Here is a 20,967-nt window from a genome sequence, read left to right on the forward strand (position 1 = left end):
ACAGCTAAACAATTGTACCAAAATGCACAGAATTATATTAAAAAAAAAAAAAATCATACTATAAATTATTCTAAATCGTACTAAAAATTATCCTAGGAATTCTACTAAAATTTAAAGAGATTTTACAAATCGAGAACAGCGAGGCTATTGCCGCAGTTATCCAAACAGAAAATACAGCGAAGATCGATCCGAAGTTGATTTCGTTACCGTTCTCGGGGGCCACTCGAGCAAGCGAAACGGCGTCGAGCTTGTTCCCTAAACGCCAACGTTTCACGCGGCCTTTGTCGCATAGAACTCGCACAGCAGCCTAATAAACCTCGTCACAGGGACTTTGCTTATCCGAATGAGAACTGGGTCGTCGAGATTTAATGGCTCTACCGTGAGCAAGTGTCGCAGCTGCGGATTCGCATTCATCATCGTCACAGCTGTCGCATTTGCATCATCGAAATTAATCTCCACCCGCGTGTTCTAGATGCCGCCACGGAAAGATCGAGCAAAGTCCCGTCCCGCGATCGTATTAACTCGTTCAATTGGAACCTGAATCACGGTTAGTCGACGTGGTCCTGTTCGTTAATCGATTAGATCGCATGTTGCGCGCCGATCAACTGAATCGTGCCGCTCGTGTCGCCGCTCCAGCACGAGAGAGCCGCGGCACGGATCACTCGATCGTCGTGCACGCGTGTGTTAGGAAATCGTCAGAGATCATGCTTGTCGATAGGATGAATGAAAAGTGTACTGTGCGCGTATCTCTTGCTCTATATGCAGCCAAACCAACCAAGGAAAACTTTCAAGATTAATAGGAAAACTAAGATCGTTCTTTAACCTGTTCCCGGTGACCTTTCGTTCCCGCCGAATCATCACATTTTTCTCGCCTCTGCTGCTCGCTAATGAGCCTCGCGTTTCACCGTGCACGGTGCTATATGCGAGAGTCCGCATTCGTTAAGACCGAGATCTCGTTAGATTCAACTCTAATTCGGACTGAATCGCGATAATTCCGGCATTCACGGTCGAAAAGCCACGCGGCGAAACAGGTTAACGCACATCATCGTGTAAGTAATTACTGTCTAGAAATAATATGCTGCTTTCTGAGTGAGAGAGTTCAATAGGGAAAGAGAAAGAGCGAAAGAGCGAAAGAGAGAAAGAGAGAAAGAGCGAAAGAGCGAAAGAGAGGGAGACAGAGAGAGAGGTAGAGAGGTAGAGAAGGAGAAATAGAGAAATAGAGAAATAGAGAAATAGAGGGAGAGAGGGAGAGAGGGAGAGAGGGAGAGAGGTAGAGAAGGAGAAATAGAGAAATAGAGGGTGAGAGGGTGAGAGGGTGAGAGGGAGAGAGGGAGAGAGGAAGAGAGGAAGAGAGGGAGAAATAGAGAAATAGAGGAATAGAGGAATAGAGAAATAGGGAAAGAGAGAAAGAGAGCAAGAGAGCAAAGAGAAAGGGAGAAAGGGAGAAAGGGAGAAAGGGAGAAAGGGAGAAAGGGAGAAAGAGAGCAAGAGAGCAAAGAGAAAGGGAGAAAGGGAGAAAGGGAGAAAGGGAGAAAGGGAGAAAGGGAGAAAGGGAGAAAGGGAGAAAGAGAGCAAGAGAGCAAAGAGAAAGGGAGAAAGGGAGGAAGGGAGAAAGGGAGAAAGGGAGAAAGAGAGCAAGAGAGAAAAGGAGAAAGAAAACGAGAGAGAGAGAGAGAGAGAAAGAAAGCAAGAAAGAAAGAGAGCAAGGGAGAAAGAGAGAAAGAGAAAGAAAGAATAGGAAAGAGTTGTTGTTCGCAGGCAACGGAAGCGGTGTCAGTCTCTTGCCATGCCATACCACTAGTTGGAAAAATCGTTTCTGGTGAATTCGCGTCGACACGTAGACTGTCTAATTTGTCACTAAACAAGTAATTGTACGTAATTGTGAACGATGCGTGTTTGTGTGCACATGGTGGAGCAACGGGGCGCGTCTAGGCTGACTGTCGAACACCGGCCCAAAAAGTAGAAAACGTCACAGAACCGTGGTGTTTGTAACAAAAGTCGGTAAATATTAGGGCATCAAGTATGAAATGCATAGATTTTATAGTAAAATGATATAGAGCAAAGTATGCGTTTCATACTTAACGACCAAATAATTATTCAAATCACTGGTGCATTACCGTTTAACAATCACGAAATAATCGTCGCAAGTGTTCGCATCGGGATATCCTTTTTTCAGGTTCGGATAAAAACGACAATTTCCGTTTTCCCATGCGAATGCGTTGAATAAAGACACACAGTGGACATATTAAAAAATATTGAGATCGTATGAAACATTTCCATCTGAAATAATATCGAATGAAACAAGCGATTACCATTGCCGGCGATCGCGAGACGAGATGATTCGATGAAACCTCGATTTGAATAACTATTTCGCGATCGTCCAGCTCCATGACGCGGCCAAGTTCGAAGGAACCGCGCGCTGATAATGCATTTAGCCGAACCACTCGAGGGCGAGACGTGTTCCGTTCGGAACGGCGTGTTTCGTGCGAAGACATTCGTCTTGGCTGTTAGCAGCTTGCAAGCAAATTGCTCGAACACGACTAGTTCGTTTCTCCACGGTGCGCCGCTCGGAGCGGCGACGCGGGACGCACGCCGAGTGGCTCATGCACCGGTCTAGCGTGCGAACATAGCGTTCGTTGTAAAATTGAAAGCAGGAAATTATCCGTCGGCCGGTGTGCATCGATTTCAATCGTGATATATAGCGCGGGCATTTGCGAATTATTCGATGGTAACCAGATAGTCCTAGTTCGGGATAATAGCGCGTTTTAGCGCGCTGTAAGCCGCGGCGATTTCATCGCATCGCCGGCATAATCTTCGACGTGGTTTTCATCGGGACCTTTACTTTTCTTCTGGAACTGTTCCCTCCTGATCATAGTGCTTCACCACTAAATTCGCAAGTGCCCGCTGCGGGCAACGGTAAGTGTATCCAGTTTGTAGCATGCTGTTTCGTTCTCCATGTCGAGTCACGTTTTTCTGCCCGTGATTCTTAACTCTCAAAAATATTTCGATGAATGTTGCTTGCACGTATTATCGCCAGACCGCGGATTTTATGCAATTACGAAAAAAAAATGGATCGGTAAAATTGAAAACAGTGAAAAGATTGAAAGAAATTGAAAATGTTGGTCTACTACATTCAGCTTATTAAAATTATCACAGAAACAAATGAAATTGTATTTGGCTTGCAATCGATACAGAAAATTGTTATTTCGCATAAAATTTCGTTAAATCACTCAAACTCGTCGCACGCGTTTTATTTTCGTAAGAAACTGCACTGATCATTTCAAATCGAAATCGTGTAAGAACTGAGGAAAATAGACGATCAATTACTAACGGTTTCAATCTTAAAGAATGCAATGATTAAGGGATAATTAATGTAATCGATGATAAGATTAAAATACTAGACGATTAAAATACTAGATGATCAAGACACTATACGGTTAAAATAGTAGACGATTAAGACGAACAATGAAACGGAGAAGCAAACGAGTCGTGATACGCGGACAAAGAGACCGATGAGAGCATAGATAATTTTCCCGTGATCGATCGCTATCCGACTGTGGTCAGCAGTCGCACTGTTACCGAATGACCCTAATTAGTCAAGCTCAGCGAAAGAGCAGCAGCACCGTGAAATCGCCGGCATAGGATCCTCGAAATTGCCATTGACAAAGGAGTAATCCTAAAGCGCTACCGTCTCCGTGCATGCTAACGTACTGGATAGGCTTCCACGTTGGGCAAAACTATGGTAGTCTACTTAGGATTATGTGACAGGGTCGGAGCCGGAGGCATCGTGTGCGTTCGTGTCTAAATAACGCGGTTACCCAGCGCTAACGATGCCTGCGCCTCCGCCGAGAAAATGGCCAGCTCGCACGCAATTCGAATTAGCCTGATCGAGCTGCGAGCCTCGCCTGCGTCTAAAGCAGAGTCTATATCTGGCGAAGGAGCAGACGCGAGAGTGAGGGTAAACGAACGCGAACGAACACGCGTGATCCTACGAGAATGGACACGAACTAATATGCAGGTGAACGGGATCCATTGTCTGCAGAAACGTCGAAAGAAATACATAGTTTCGTAGGACAAGGCGGAGCCGAATGTCCGAGTAAATCATTTATAGATTGGATTGATTAATAATTCATTGACATAATTACATTGTAGAATGATGCACTGTGCAGAGCTGGAGCTGATTATCGTCGACGAGTTTCTTGTATGTAGTGTATCCCATAATTATGTTGGCACCCGGTAGGAGATGATTCTTGAGGTCATTTGGAGTAACTTTTTCCTCAGCGAAAATGCAATCCGCGGCTTCGTTTACGAGTTATTAACGACAAACATTGACCAATGAGAGGCAAGCTCGGCTGGCGCAAGGCGGCCGAGCCAACGAGCGGTCGAAGCCCAGTTCCGCTGATTGGCTCGGCCGCAAGCTCGCTTCTCATTGGTTATTGTTTTTCGTTAATAACTCGTCAACGAAGCCGCGGATTGCATTTTCGCTGAGGAAAAAGTTACTCCAAATGACCTTAAGAATCATCTCTTTCGGGGTGTTAACATAATCATGGGACACACTGTATATGTAGCGGACAAGATAAACGAAATACCCTGTATATACATATTTGGCTAACATATGTTTCAGAATGAACATACTTAAATGCAAGAGAAAATTCGCGACCCGTAAATTCGAAATTATGAAACTTTGAGAATATGTAGGGGATATTATATCAAATTATATTTGCCCGCAAACGTTTATTCAATAATATGAAATTCTAGAAAAATTCTTGGTTTGAATATTGTAAGAATGGAAAAAAAAGTTTAACGGAGAAATAAATTTTATGGAAGTACTTTATAATAATATTTTTAGTTACAATACCGTAAATAAATAAAATGTAACTGTACCACACAATTTCCTTTACTGTCCAAGTTCGCTACAAATAAGTTACTTTTCGATTTCCCGGTGTAATATTTTCGGAATAATAGACGCCATTGAAAGAAACAAGATTTGTTTGAAAACTCTACTTCTGCTTTACGATTCGCGAGTTTAATGTATAGGGGTCTCCAATGGTCAATTTTACGCTCTTAAAGAGAATCTATGTACATATCCACAAAGTTGAACATTTTTTTTTTAAGTTACGGGTTGTGGATCTTCTCTTATAAGCTAACTTTGCGATAGTTTATCCGTGTGCAACCATTATGGTGCAATTTATCTGATTTATATGCAGGATGTATCGGCTAAAACGGATCAGTTACGTTTTATAGCTGCGACGGTTCTGGAATTTTGAATTCTCATTTAAACTAAGATCCGAGTTTTACAAATTTTACTAGGCCATTTGGAAGTCATATTAATGTATGGACGAGTACACGGTAATGTTAACTACGTGAACGGAAAACATTAAGTATATATGTAAAAAATCAGCAGATGATTTTAAAAAGGAAAACATTAACAAATCACAGTAATAAAAATATTGTTTTTCCATTTGATCTATTACTTGATGCCAATTTAAATTATCCAAGATTTTATTGGATAATAATTAATTAATTATATTGCAACATATGAAGAGCATTGACAGTGCTAATCCTCTGAATGAAAAAAGCATCGTTAGAACTGAACAGCCTATAAATGACATAATAGACGAAATACCATTGAACAAAGAACGTTAAACACAAGCACAACATTATATTCATTTTACATCTTAATTGAAAATACCGGTCTTGAAAAAAGTGCTGCAGTTTTAAATATATATGTATTGTATGTATTGTATCTAGTAACCAAGAACGTGTTAAAAGAGAAATTATGCAGCTTATTAATTTTAATACATTAAGAGATCTTTCATTGTCGCAAAGATTCAGAGTGATCTTCAATTTGGACAGTAGACTCTGCAAAGTACCCATGCAACAAATTAGTCTATACCTGAAGATGCTGTGAAACAATAGTGAAGAAGTTATCAAATAAATAAATTATGCTCTTTATTTATTTTATTTCCCTTTCGAACGATGCCTGAAGACTCTTTTGTCTACGACCGTTACTTCATTCGTTCAGTTAAATTTATTTATTGTACAAACAGTTGAACACAGTCTTGACAGTTTCTTAAATTGAGCAACGACGCATTTACAAAGGTACCGGAAGAAAGTTACGTAAGAAAAAATGCTAACGGTAAAGACAGAAGAAAGTACAGAAACGGAAGAAAATGTAACTTTTTGACAACAGCGAATACGTGTAAAAACTGTGTTCGCAATCTAGAAAAATTAGAAATAAAATCACACGTGTATACAGAGTGTCGCGAACATATTTTCCATCGCGATATCGCTTTCAACACTGCACAGTTGTTGTATTTGCCAGCTTTCGCACTTTTGGATTTCCGCACTTTTGATTTCATCGAAAAAGTCCTTCCAAAAAGGTAAATAACGATCATCTTGCGGATCTGCGTAATTACAAAATTGAATAAATCCCCAGAAAATGAAGGAAACGCTGAATTTGACGATTCCATTACAGTTTCTCCATTTTATTTCAAGGAAAAACTAAGATCTCGTTAAACAGCTATCAAATAGAGACTGTTCGCGCTTTCAGAGAATCGAAAACGCCACGAAAGCCCAAGATCCGCAGACCAACGAAAACATTCTTTCAGTCGCGTTCTCCGGCATCGTTCACGCTTCTCATCCCGAAGGACAAGCAAAATCAGGCGGTCGGACGTAGGACAACTTCGTTCCGCGTTCGTTCACGTTGATTCACGGTTGTTCGTACTCGCTCGCCAGATGAGAAGCCCGCTGGCAGCTCTGAATGGGCCGGTGTTCGTGTGAATGAGAAAGTTTCTGTGCTTCTGTTTAGGGGGGTATGGGGTGAAACGGCGGAAAAAGTTGCTGCGGGGGCGGGCGAAGAGTCAGAGAAAGAGAAAGAAAGAGAGAGAGAGAGAAAGAGAGAGAATGGGTTTGTCGGAGGGGGGGAGGCAGTGCATACACCCAGTGGACTATACATGAAAACCGTGCATCGGCCGTAAGAAACACGGACACAGTGGCGGATACAGAGACAACACGTATAAAAAGCGAGGGGACGAATACAGCGACGGTCAAATCAGCCGTCGTTCGCGTCACTTCCGTGGATCGATCTCGATCAGACTGCTGAGAGCGATTTGCGAAGCGATAGAGGAAGATCGTCGAGCTTCACGAGAACAAAATGCATATACAGGCTGTTCCGGAACTTCCGTTGCACCCGAGGAGGGGTGACTTTTTCGGGAAAGATGATTCTTGAAGTAACTTCTCCCTCGGCGAAAATGTTCTCCGCGGCTTCGTTAACGAGTTATCAACGAAAAGCGCGGACCAATTAGAGAGAGCGAGTGCGGCTGGCGCTCCACCCTCCCGACCAATGCCACGGTTAGCTTGCTGTCGCGCCAAAATTCGTCCGCTGTACTCGCTCTCCGGTTGGTCCCTGTTTTTCGTTAATAACTCGTTCACGGAGCCACGAGCAACGTTTTCACGTAGGAAAAAGCTACTTGAAATCACCTGAGGAATTTCCCGTTTCTAGGTTTAACGGGAGTTCCGAGACACCCTGTACATACACGTATAGAGCATACATGTGTATACATATTTTTGTATATTGCTAATAGCATGTTACTATCGTATGTAGAGAGAGATAATGAACGGAAGAGTAAAGGTAGCGAGATCGAACGGTAAGATTCCCCAAACAAATTCTCTGGACAGCCCATTGGTGTATGTAGTGCCGCCTAAGGAAGAACGTTAGTGATCGTAAATACCTTCGTAGTACAAAAGCAACACTCGAATTCGCTAGGTAATTCATCATTTTTCTCGAATTTTCTGCTGTCTTTTTTCTCTTCATCCTACAATGTCACACACACAATTTCCCATTTTACTTGGCGTCAACACACACGGCACGCCGCGGTCGGAAGCGGTCGGATCATTTCGCGGGTCATGTTCCTCTCGTGCGGCAAGTTCTCTGTTCGCGCGAACACAACGCGATTCCGCCGTCGATGAAAATCGCGCACGATTTTTCTGTTCGAGAAACGAATAGAGACGAACTTGTGTTCAACGATTTGGAACGGGAATAAAACAAAAAAAAAAAAAAGAAACAACAAGAAAACATAGTTGAACGAAATCATTCGAACGCTTCTCGAGCGAGCGAACATGTAATTAATCCTTTGAAGCACGCATTCGAGAATATGCGATTCATCTCTTGTCTCCGACCGGAGAGAGCTGCATCTCGAATAAAAGTTTTCCGCAATGGCGATTCATCGTTCGCGCTCGATTAAAATTTCATGGGAAACGTTGCACCTTTCGCTCCGGTGCTTCAAAGGCTTAAACGAGGCAACGTATGATCACGTGGAGCCAGAGAGATAGCAAAGAGATGTAAACAGAGAAAGATAGTGATAGACAGATATAGATGTTCTACAGGTTCTCTCGTGTAGAAAGGGTGAGAAGGAAAACGTGTCGCGATTAGTGTTCATTTGTGTACGGTACGTGGATTGCTTCATAAAATCGTGGTATTCGTGGTACTCGAATTGGAACTTGCGAGTGCCTATCTTTTGCGTATCGCAGCTGTTCATGCTTCGCCATTTGAATAGATTGAGATTTGTAAACCGCGAAGGGAACTCGAAAGATTCGTGAAACCGTTTCGTTTGGAATTTCGCGTGAACTGCTTGACTCGTTGGTCGAATTTTCGATACCACTACTTATGAACTGTCTAACGTGTATTTGACAGAACGTGAGCTGTGACAGAACGTGTTCGTTTGTTCAGAAACCGAGTGACTGTGAATCGCGTTGAAGCACGGTGCAAGAAGGAGAGATCGGACCAACTTCGTTCCTACTCCTGTGATCTTAAACGTTTACTTCCGATACAGTCCTCCAGGCGCTCTAGCGAAACTTCACGTACCCCATCGGCGGTAGTTTAGTAATAGTATAGCGAAATAGTACCACGCTTATACAAATATAAAGTAAAAAAGGAATGTATCGGTGAGAGCACCGATGCGTCACTAACGCCTCTCGCGGGAACTCATGAAAGTGAACTTTTAGCGTCACAGAAACTTTGCGGTAGGATAACCGTGGTCGGCCCACCTCCCATTGTTACACCGTGCGTTGTAGTGAACATAATCTCGGGATGTGTGAAACCAGTGGAGAAAAGATGGATCAACGTGTTGGAGCTGTGAAACGGGGCTCGCACGAAGTTATGTTCAACAATGCACTTGAAAGAGTGTTTAGAAGTTTATCATTCGGTTTACTGGAAATCGTGGTACACATATCAAACTATAACGCGCATTAATTGCGAATACACGATAATTTTCTTTGAAAAACAACAGAGAGAGAGAGAGAGAGAGAGAGAGAGAGAGTAGTACAAAAATTGTCTCGGCTCATTTTTCTATGTGAAATCACTGAGCTTTAAAAGGCACTCTTTGTGCTCATTGATATAAATTTGACTTTATTGAAATCAAAAACAATTAGCAAACATAGTTGATATATCTTAAATTTTAATTACTTACAACAATGTGATTTATTGAACAAATATTCGTACGAGCACCCTTCGCTCGACAGCCCGACACACTGTCCGATTATTGTGCCAAACTGTTCAGAGACCCTGTATAGCGTAATCGTGTGTGGTCGGACGTCACAATTGCTTTTCGTTGTTACTTACACGAACCAAAAGTACGAACGGAAGTAATCGGAATCTGCTGTCCTGTCTATGTCCTCGCAAGTAAACTCTTTCGGATCGGTGACGTTCCTATAGATCTCATCTAGTGAGAGAGCATTCGCGACACGCTAATTAGTTCGCAGCTGAAACGACTACTTGACTAAATTTCTTCGAAAATCAAACGTGAACGCATTTGTTTCGGTGTGTCTCTTCCGTTAGGTGGAACAGTGTTCTCAAAAATCTCGAAATTGTCTCTTTGAAGCGAATCTCTCTACGATGAAAAAGATTTCTTAGACGATGCCCGTCGATGTTTAACAAACAATGGCGGCCATATACTTAAGACCACTTGAAAAACGCACGTAACTTTTTTCAAACTGGAATAAATGACTTGAATTTTTTTAGACGATAGTGGGGGATTAGTGCTTCAAAATGCTTCTTGTTAATTTTGCTATTACTTGGAATAAGAAAAAAAATAAAACGTAAAAGAAGCCTTATTTTTTAACTTTTATATCTGAATCTATGACGAAAATTTAAAAAATGCTTTTATCATCAAGCTAGAAAGTGTTCTTAATTGTCATTTTGATGAAAGATGCAATATAAAAATTGTTCCTCTTTTAACATGGAAATAAAAAGAGCTCTCGATTGTTATTTTGATAAAATGTAAGATAAATTGACATATTTTCGACAATTTTATAGTGAAAATATAAGATGCAACATAAAAGAATGTTCCGTTTTGATATCGAACCAAAGAGCGAGTTCTCAATTTTTCTCGAAAGTGAAAAATATTAATAATTAACGCTTCATTTTCTAAGATAAAATAAACACAATAAATTAAAACAATCGCACATACGGCACACAATTCCGAGGTTTCATCGAACAGAGAGCGATCGGTCGAATCATAAATCTCTGTGTAGGATTCGAAATGGACTTTTTATTCGATTACAAGAAGAACGTTTCGTTTCTAGTGTAAAGAATGGACGTCAAATCGTGTCGTATTACAATCTCAAATACGATCGAAAAGGATAAAAATTCCAACTGCCCGACGGTCCGGCGATGATCTACGCGCGATCCTTGCAGCCGGCGAATTGGACGTGTGGTAGATACAGTATAATGAGTATGTACAGGCAGTGTTTCGAAGAACCAACGTCAACTGTTTGTCGTGGCCGTAACAGTTGATCTATCGCGAGATAGAGTAGTTACAATGAGAATCGCTGAGAAGAACGTTACACGATATCCTTGCCATTTTTTCGAGAGACTCTGTGAACTCTGTGTGGTTACAATTGTCCGTTCGAGTATTAAATTGAGCAGCGAAATACGATATTTTGCGCGCGAGTATGCGAGTGTTCACGGCTGTTCAGTTTAGCGTAAACAAACGTTCGTCGACGCGTCCCGGTATATATGTATATGTACACTTAATAATTAGTAGACACGGTTAGCATGTCGCGGAAAGATTTCACGTACGTCTCTCCTCTAGAACAATGTAATAATATCTTGAACAATTAAACACGGCGCGCTCGAGCTCGTTGGTGCGGCATTGAAGCGGACGATATGTTAGGCATGCTTGAAACTATAGTTCTTGTCGCGTGATTACGGGAAGGAGTGCGTGAATTTATCATTGACACGAGCGCGATACAGTATCTTTCTCCAACTATAGGGCAAATGTAGGTATTACTGCGGTTTCTCAATGAAGGCGAACTTTGACAAAGAAAATAAAAGATCTTTTACGCCAGTAAATTGACAACTTGAGCTGTATTCTTTAACTAGAATATTTACTTTTCTCAAAATATTGGACCTCCGAAAGCACACATTTTTTATCACGATTTTTTAAGCACGATTTTTTTATCAAAGTAATGATTACTTTATCTAAAAGTAACGCTGTAATTAATAATTAATTACTAAAATGTAAAATTCGAATCAGCGTTCGCAGCTGCCATTAGGAGTATTTCATGAGACCCAACGTTTTCATAAGCTTCCGAATATCTAAAGTCAATCAATATTAAACGTGTAAAAAATTATGAGATTCATTTTTTAGAAGATTACATACTGTAAAATGTTAGATTTTATTACTTTTATAAAATACCGTGGTATTTGAGGCGTCCATAGTAATACCCACACTTGCCCTAATCCTCACGCGACAAGAAGGCACCTTCGCGTTTACATTCCCCTTCTTACTAGCCACCCCACTGCCGCAGCTGTCGATCGCTATTGGCCGAAAACGGTGTCGAAGATCGACGGCAATGGGACAGCTGGTAAGAGGGGGTATAGCAAACGCAACGGTGCCTCCTTGTCGCGTGAGGACTATACGCACAACTGCGTTACACGCTTGTTAACCGAGTTTCTGTTAACAGCTTTATAAGCAGAATTCAATGCTCAGTGTTTATCGGCTTTACAGAACAGGCGATATTCGTCGACGTTAGGCAACCCTGTGTCTGTTTCATGTCACGTGCGCGAAAATATGCACCTAGGCATACGTACATAGGTGCTATTTACATAATCATTCTACTATTGAACTCTGTTGTTTTAGAACGTACTTTCAATCTACTAAGATTACTTCAGGCTAGAACTGCCAAACCAGTCGAAATGACAGGTCTCTGATTTTTTCTTTTACAGTTACCGATGTTACAGAAATATATCCAGGAGACACGTTTCAGATGAACTTACTCACGGTAACGTATAATAAAATAAACATCGTACGAAGTTTGAATAAATCTGATCTTGTTATTAATATTAAAAAATAATAGTTAGGGCTTGGTAGTTCTAGCGGATGTTTCAAACGAATATGGTACTAACAGCTTTCTAAAACATTTACTTTTTTCGAAAGAAAATACTCATAACCAGACTGCGGATTTGATGCATTTATGGCACAAATGAGTAGACGAAATATAACATTCTGAAAACACATGAGAAGAATCTAACGATATCGTCACGCTGTCCTCGAGTTAACAGAATTATTAGACGAAACAATTTATCATTATTTCATTTCTGTTTGTTGCATAAAGATCCGCAGTCTATTTGTAACCATGCTACGGATCTTTATGCAAATTCTCATTTTCGTGAATTCTTTGATCAAAAACTGGAGAGAAAGAAAATTTCTCACACCAATCAGGACACTCGTTGCGGTGAACGTGTAATAATAGGGCAATTAATTCGTGTTAAGAAGCATGTTTACTTGAATTTGCCATAAATACATAATGATCCGCAGTCTATTTATAACAGAGGATGCACTATGATCTAATTCATGTGTCTGTAGATATCGACAAGCGTAACAGCGTCAGATTGAAGACTTTTTTGGCAAATAAATAGGAAAATAAGAAATAGTACGACGAATGCAAGGGACCAGTTCGCTCGTCTTCGATTACAGAGAGCAGCCGGCTTTGAAATCGTTCGACTGGTCGCTAATTTATCCCTCTTCCATCAAAGGTGACAGAGAGGGTTTGTGATAAATGAATGAAAGAGAATGGAGGGCTGCCGATGATATAGTGACAGCGTTGTCATAAAAAGATCCACGGAGCGTGACTATAGGGTGGCGATACCGTATCGAAAGCGAGCATAGTAATTTTCGCTACGTCCGAAGCGCGATCTGCCTCGCTCAGTCTTTCATTTTGCTGTCAGCTACGGAATGAGTGCCGGCTGTCTGTCGTTGCCAGGAACCGTCTGTCGTTTCCATAGACAATCTTTATGTGATCTATTATATAAATACTTCTGTCAATAATTTAGAACAGAGACCGAGAAGTAACAGTTATTCGAAAAACTTGGATGGGAAATATTATTAACAGAAACTCGTTTATTGTTAAGTTAAGGATGATACACATGCAATATAATGAAATTAAAACACGATTTAAAAAACACCGAGCTTTATCGTTTCGATTATAAATTGCTAATGGATCAAATAATTATTGATGAAGGAAATTAAATTTCGGCGGTTCACAATAGTTATCGACGAAAACAAATTTTCATCTTCGTTTTAACCGAAATACATTTTCCTCGAGAAGGAATGAATTTTCATCGACAAGGAAAAATTTGGTTTCATTATTTATAATCGTTGCACGTGACCAAAAACACTTTAATCGAACAAATCGCTGGTACGCTACGACTTTTTTCCATTTTAGTTGTAACAGTTGGGTTCCCTGATTTCAAATGCTAACATTATCATAATCAAAGTGACGTTCAATTATACAACTTCGCGTTTTATATGAGTGCGTAAAAATGCTTAATAATACAAATGAGAAAAGTTTGTAAATCAACGAACGTGAGAGCCGATAGAAAATATTACCGCTGACAGGAAATGTTCGAGACAAAATCCTGAATACGGGAAATATTTGGAAGAATATTTGGAAAAATAAATCGAACGTCAATTCAGAATGGAAAATAGTATTGAATATTACAATTAGGAATTATTAATTATTAATTAACAATTAGGAATTATTAAATTTATGCTAGGAAAGTTAGTGGGATATCTACAAGTTAATGTTTTCGACTCTTTACCAAATATAAAGTAACGCGTAACGTCGTGTAAAAATTTAATAGATCGTGATACTTCACACAATGAAGATGGTAATGAAGGTTGTCAAAATATTTCCCGCAATGTCCGGGAATGATTTCATTCTTCCTCTAACCGCATATAATTGCGTGTAACAAAGTAAACGTACTCGTATTTATATTAACATATACGGTGAATAAATAAATTTAATGATTAAACAGAGGATTTTTATGTAAAATAAAAATTATCTACATTGATTGCAGGATACAGAAGCTACATAGACAGCTGTTTCTTCTGACAATGATTTTATACAGTCAACAATGATGCAATAATATTCTAACATCCTTTAACCCTTTGCGTCCGAGACTATTTTCCCTCCAAAACGAAAACATTTGTTTCATCCTACGGTATTTCCATTTGGTACGATTGTTTTCATTTGATACATATGAAATTGAAAAAAAACGTGTATGATCATAGAAGACTTCTGTTATTTCATAATCTATCGAATACAAACAAATTGAATAATGTGAAAACTCGTTTGAAAATAGCGTAGCAATATTTAGCGACGCCTCAAAGTCGCCACTCGGGTGCAAATGATCAAATGTTCTTACTGTTTTGTGTCTCGTTTATGCATTTATGACAAACTAGAACATGACACAATTTGAAAATATTGTTGCAATACCGTCAACTTGTTAGAATGATTCAGAAAAGAAATAAATGTCTATGTAGTTTCTACATGTTTGTAATTAATAAAGACAATTTTTATTTTACATAAAAATCCACAATCTAGTAATGGCATTTGCCTTGATCATCAACGATAACAATCTCCGCGTCGAATATACGAATAATTATAACGGTCGACGCTTATTCCGTTTGATCGAATACTTTTTGCCAGGGGATGTTACCGGTTGGCATCGACGCGACGCTACGGAGGGTAAGATGTACAATTACTGATCGATTAAAGTAATCGATCAAGTCGAACTATCGGTGTTCGAAGTATCGAGATCGTTTGTCTTGCAAACGTAGGCGTTCTCAAGAAAAGATCGACACCGCGATCTCGATCGCCGGGCGCGAGTTTATCCGCTTCAAGGCCGCGCCAAGAATCTCAGTCCACCCTGCATGTGTACGCGAATCGACGTGCACAATTTCTACCAAGAGCATCCTAATCTCGCGTGAATGGCCTAAACGCGAACCTGCGAGCCTTAAGCTAAGTCGATGCTAGGGTGTTGGAATGCGTTGCCGGGTGCAGTTTCGTAAAAGATGCTGAAGAACGTTCTCTTCGTTATGTGTTTCGCACCACGTTTCAGCTCGGCTCGCTGAATGGGACGGTATGGTTCGAGCGAACCGTGGCACAGCGGGGACTTACGTGTAACGTGCACTAAATCAAACGCCCTTGGTGCTTCTCATTCCTGACCGAGTTCTCGAAATGTACGCCACCGTCCGCACGTGTTTGGACGCTTATGACTCTCCGTATCAGGTGCGAACAAAAGCTTCATTTCACCGAAGCTGCTTCTTTTGCTACGAAATTACAGGGCGATCCTCGTGGCGCGACTTCGAATGACTCGTCCATTGTTCACCGTGGAAAACAATGTTCGGTATTTATACAGTTTAACCCTTTGCACTCGAAGCTGTTTCGACTTCGGAACATACAAATTTCATCAATCAAGTTACACCGAATTCGGTATATTTTGCACGCAGAAAGTAATGAAAGCGCGGGCGTTTATTTATATTACGCAAAATCGACGATTGTTTCAGATTATTTTAAAATTTTTTTGTTATAGGCTCGGATCGAAAAGTTGGAAACGAGAGTATTTTTCATTTTTCTTGTCATTCCAAGTAATAGCAGAATTTTAAAAAATCAGTATTTTTATCATTGTATAGTGAACTAGTCCCTTTAACATATAAAAAAAATGTCGTTTAGTCCAGAAAAATACTTTAGTCCAGAATATCGCGTATTAAAATTCGAACACTTTCGTTAGACACTGTAAGTAACAACAAAGTGTGTATAGCACCCGTACACGTGCCCCTTGAAGTCGTGCAACGAGAATCATTCTGTATAATCTTGTTCTTGAATTGACGTAAACGGTTAATATCGAATCATGGAAAACAAATGTTTCGGATACAAGAAATGTTAATCAATTTATGTTTGTGCTCTATGTGTTTAATATTGCATTGTTTCATTCAGATTGATGGATTGTCTGCACCGAGCAATTTTAAAAATCAAAATAGAAATTCGAAACGTGTAGTATCAATTTTAATAAAATTTGCATAAAGTATCCAAACACTTAAGGACAGCCGTGTATATCTGGACCAGTGCTGTCTATTCACGATATCGTTTCGCGGAGAGGATTTGAAACGAAATGGAGGACGATCAAATAAATAGAACATTTATACGACCCTCGACGATGTTCTTATCGATCGAAATATGCGTTATTGTTAAATGTTCCTATCATTGTATTAATATATTTGATTACTGTGTAAATGTTCTTCGCAGAAAAAGGCACTGAGGAAGATTATTCAACGATCTTTCCCAAACGATCCAGAATTTTGAATAGAATCCCATTAATTAAACAAGGAAACGTTCGTGGTATTTAAATAAATTAAACATTTTCTGTGGTCCCCAGCGCAAGAACTCCGAATAAAAAAAAAGATTTCGAATACAATAAACTAGTGAAAATAATTAACACGTGCATAGTGCGTGAGCTCCTACGTTTTGCAATCGACGTTAGACAGCACTGATCAAAGTCTACAGAGCAGTAGCGACTACAGCAGGACTATACATAATACGTGTATACTAATCGATCGTTAATTATTATCAAACAGTTTCCTCTTTAAATGTATACGTATATCATACGTTAATTAGAAAATATTTAATTCTATTATTGATTCATAACTCTTTCCTCGATACTTACTCCATATTCATTAGTTTCTCCGGAACATTACGAGCCATGCATACTAAAGTAGTCACTATTGCTCGGTAAACCTGCAGGATATTTCGAAGTTAAACGATCAAAGTCTGTCAATCTTTCGAGCAACGGTGTAACAAAAGTCTCGCAAGAACGTAGACCGGAAAACGCTTCATCAAAAAGTTAAACTCAAAAAAAAAGACAGATATAGTAATCTTGAGCACAGCAATATCGCAGCGCTCAAGCGCACTCGGATGCACCAGCGGTTCCATATCGATGTAACTTAACAGCAATCCGACTCCGTTGTTTCGATTGGTCGTCTTAGATAACTATCATCGATCTATACCATCCTTTTCGTCACAAGTTTGCAAAACGAAGCTTTCCCGGGTCTGCGTTCGCATAACACATTTTCATTTCCCTTAATCGTAAATCAGATATTTTCACTGGCAGAGATTCGTCATTTAACTTTGGATCATCCTGCGCGGAATCATACGAAGTATAATCGCAGGTGGGTGCCAAGCGATCGATCAACGAAGCAACCTACTACTCATCCGCTTTTTTTCTCTACAGCTCGCATTTCGGATGCACCGCCGGATAACGCAGCGTCATTGCAATTACTACTTGCGCAAAGTCAAACATCTCCGGTTGAACTGGAATTTAGTTTCATTAGGTTAGTCGGACGGGCAACTCACCTGTGCCGGAGCCGGAGCGCGTGGCTGCTGCTCCGGGGCCAAACCGGGAGCAATAACGGGAGCAAAAGCGAAATTGGTTTTGTAATAAGGTAAAAGTACCTGTTACGGAACGCTTTTCAGTGGGCGTAATGTTATCATCGATTTGATTACAATTTAAAAGTATTATTGTCGAATGTTTATACTGCTTATCGATAGATCGATGTTTCCTTGAAATATTTATTTAATATGAATAAACGATAATACGAATAAAAATAGTAAAGTATGAGCGTGTACGTATTACGGAACATCGTGTTGCATATTCAATGTCCATATTTTCTCGAACACCCATTTGAAATGCCCGTTCCAAATTGGGGACAACGAGTACGAAACACGGATGCCAATTGTTCCATAAATCGGGACAATGAAAAAATTGTAGTACGCAATATGGAACAGTATGTTTTTGCTTTGAAACATCCGTGTTCGAACAAATATTTCTTTGATTTATAATGAACAATGTTCAAAAATGTAAGTAGAATTTGTGCATACATTTTCATATGCTCTATATATTATATATTTGGTTGTATTATTCGTGACACTATTTCAAATAGGAGTCATAATTGAGCAGTGTTTCATAATTGATACGTTTACCTTACCACCGTACAGTGGCCAGCATACGAATTGGGAAAATCATTGAATAAATATACCATTGTCGATCTTGTAGAACTCGATATATCAAATTGTTAATAAAATGGAAAGCTACGTAAATGTTAGCTAAATGAAATCGGAAGGCGACGTAATTTCTCTCAGTTCCAATTTTGATGGTTTACTTTATAAGAATTCAAATCTTGATCTTGACTGAACTCGTATATTATTAATTAATAGACTGCGCATTTTATGCGTTTATGACGAAACTGATTTGGTCAAATACGAAACGGTAAAAACATTTAAAGAATTTAAAAGTAATGTTGCATTATTTTCAACTCGTTAAAATGATTGTGAAACGAAATAAATGTCTATGTAGCTGCGGTATCCTTGCAATTAGCGCAGACAATTTTTATTTTGCATAAAAATCGACGATCTAGTCATTAGTTTGTCGTTTTTTTAGCATCTGTTCGGTTACCCTGTATGTGTAATTATCATACATAGATTTTATGAAAAAGAAAAAGAAAAAAGAAATAATTTCAGAATATTATTATATTATGTTTTTATTTCAAAGATGAAATATAATGTGTAGCTTTCTCCTTTACTACAATTTAGACAAATTCTCTTTCGCGTAAAGATGCGCAGTCTACTTAATTATATGCTGAAAATAAATTATCATTATTGTAATGCAAGCAGTTGATTGTAAAAGAGGCCATCCGATTTTGTTTCTAAGTGCAATGTTTCGACAACTGTCTCTGGAGCCTGTAATCTCATTCAAAATAAGTTTCATGCTGACTTAAAGATTTTAGAATCTAAGGTCATTTCGAAGTCATTCCATTAAAGCGAAGGAATATAAATTGAAGAAGAAAAATAGATGTAACACACCCTGTCTACGTTATTATTTGTACGCTTGCCACTGTCTATTATCAAGATCAACCGTTAATCCAGTATTGCTCCGAGGGGCGTGGCTAGTACTGCTCCGAGGGGCGTGGCTAGTACTGCTCCAAGAGGCGGGACTAGTACTGCTCCCAGGGGCGTGGCTAGTACTGCTCCAAGAGGCGGGACTAGTACTGCTCCCAGGGGCGTGGCTAGTACTGCTCCAAGAGGCGGGACTAGTGCTGCTCCCAGGGGCGTGGCTAGTACTGCTCCAAGAGGCGGGACTAGTACTGCTCCCAGGGGCAACGAGTTGCCCGCGCCTGATTTAGCCAATCGTAAGGTATCAACCGAGCACAACTGGACGAACAGATTAATGCATCCTCGAAAGAACAGAACACAAAGCGGCATAACATGATGGAGAATCGAAAAAACGAACCGAAATACGAGCGCATGAAGAACGTAAGAGAAGTCGTAGTGATAACGTATCTTTCGAAGTGTAGCCAAGCGATCCACGTTTTTCTCGGCTCGAGCACGGCAAGGTCCGACGTTGAGGTATACTCGGTGGAAGGAATATAGTGAGCGTTCTAATTTGCAGTAAACAGTGGTAAATTTCATAGGGGTCTGTCAAAATTCCACATCTGCTTATTAAAAAAAATATTAGGAGAAATTCAGTTCTCTTGAAATTTCTTGTTTCTGTAAAGCAGTCTGCAAATACAAAAGTTCGTATAAATATCTATGTATACGTCGTTTTCATTACATAACAGGTGTTCAGAAATTAACGAACGAATAAAACAAAACGAAACGAAACTTCGAACTTTCAGTTCATACGATCAATGGTCCACTGTTTTTATCGTCGCGAATTCAGTGTACCGAGAACAAATTAACACATTTTTAACCAAGTTCCATTTGTTTAGTATCATCCGAACAATTAAGTATTTCGATACAAAAATACAACTATAACCGACACAAACTCTATATATATATCATCGATCTTAATTAATAATTAAGCTCTATTCTATAAAAATGAATTCTCCTCGCATCATTTTTTTTTATTACAAAAGCTGTTCGATCAATTGGAAAATATTACATCAAAATTCATTTATTAAACAGACTCTTCGCCTAAAAAAACGATATATATATATATATATAACATTAAAAAATACCAGTTTGCAACATGTTGAAAATTTTAAAAGCCGCTAAATTGCAGTAAATTTTAATAAATGCTTAATAAACAAGAATTCAATGTTTCATTGGAATGAGGAAGAATTGCCATAAAATGATTTGGTCGTAAAATTTTAAGAACTGCTAAATTGCAGTAAATTTTAATAAATGCCTAATAAACAAGAATTCAATGTTCCATTGGAATGAGAAGAGATTTCTAATAAATCAGCTACAGGTTTAAAATTTAAAAAAAAAATTCAAAATTGTAACAAATTTCAATAAACGCTTAATAAACAAGAATTCAATGTTTCTAAAATTCCTCTAGGCTTATGATTCTCACTATATTTCGTCCAGCAAGCGAGCCCCAGCAGTTTTCGCACCCCGGATAATAGTCCATCACGTGTTTGTCTGTCACCGTTTACGCACATCATCGTTCTCACTCTGTCGTTGGCTTCCCCGTGGCTGCCCATCGCTATCGAAATCATGGAATGGCATTCTCTATCGTGTCGGACGTTGCCAGGAAAGACGGGCGAAACTTTCCTCGCGATTCTCCTCACGGTAGACTTTTCGTGCAATATCTTTATTTTTTGTTCGTTTTCGTTTTATTTTCTT

General features: G+C 39.5%; 1 protein-coding gene and 1 long non-coding RNA gene across 6 annotated transcripts in view; one reads left to right on the top strand and one right to left on the bottom strand.

Annotated features, from left to right (window-relative positions):
• Shab (Shaker cognate b) overlaps nt 1–20,967 on the bottom strand; it is a 141,685-nt gene that overhangs the window by 42,346 nt on the left and 78,372 nt on the right. For 2 of the 3 annotated variants that reach the window (XM_076524906.1, XM_033469724.2), the window contains exon 5: nt 7,734–7,817. The exons of the other annotated variant lie outside the window; for it this stretch is intronic. In XM_076524906.1, coding sequence (XP_076381021.1) covers nt 7,734–7,817 — 84 coding nt within the window. The remainder of the gene's footprint in view (nt 1–7,733; nt 7,818–20,967) is intronic. 3 annotated transcript variants of the gene reach the window in all.
• The window catches only part of LOC143260181 (uncharacterized), a 50,079-nt gene continuing 29,677 nt past the window's right edge, over nt 566–20,967 (top strand). The window contains exons 1-2 of one of the 3 annotated variants that reach the window (XR_013034308.1): nt 566–1,049; nt 12,230–12,285. This is a non-coding gene — a long non-coding RNA (uncharacterized LOC143260181). Of the gene's footprint in view, nt 1,050–2,520; nt 2,917–12,229; nt 12,286–20,967 lie in introns of those variants that run through there. The other 2 variants (XR_013034307.1, XR_013034306.1) reach the window with 2 other exon arrangements.

The sequence above is a fragment of the Megalopta genalis genome, chromosome 10 (assembly GCF_051020955.1).
Source record: "Megalopta genalis isolate 19385.01 chromosome 10, iyMegGena1_principal, whole genome shotgun sequence".
Lineage (NCBI taxonomy): Eukaryota > Metazoa > Arthropoda > Insecta > Hymenoptera > Halictidae > Megalopta > Megalopta genalis.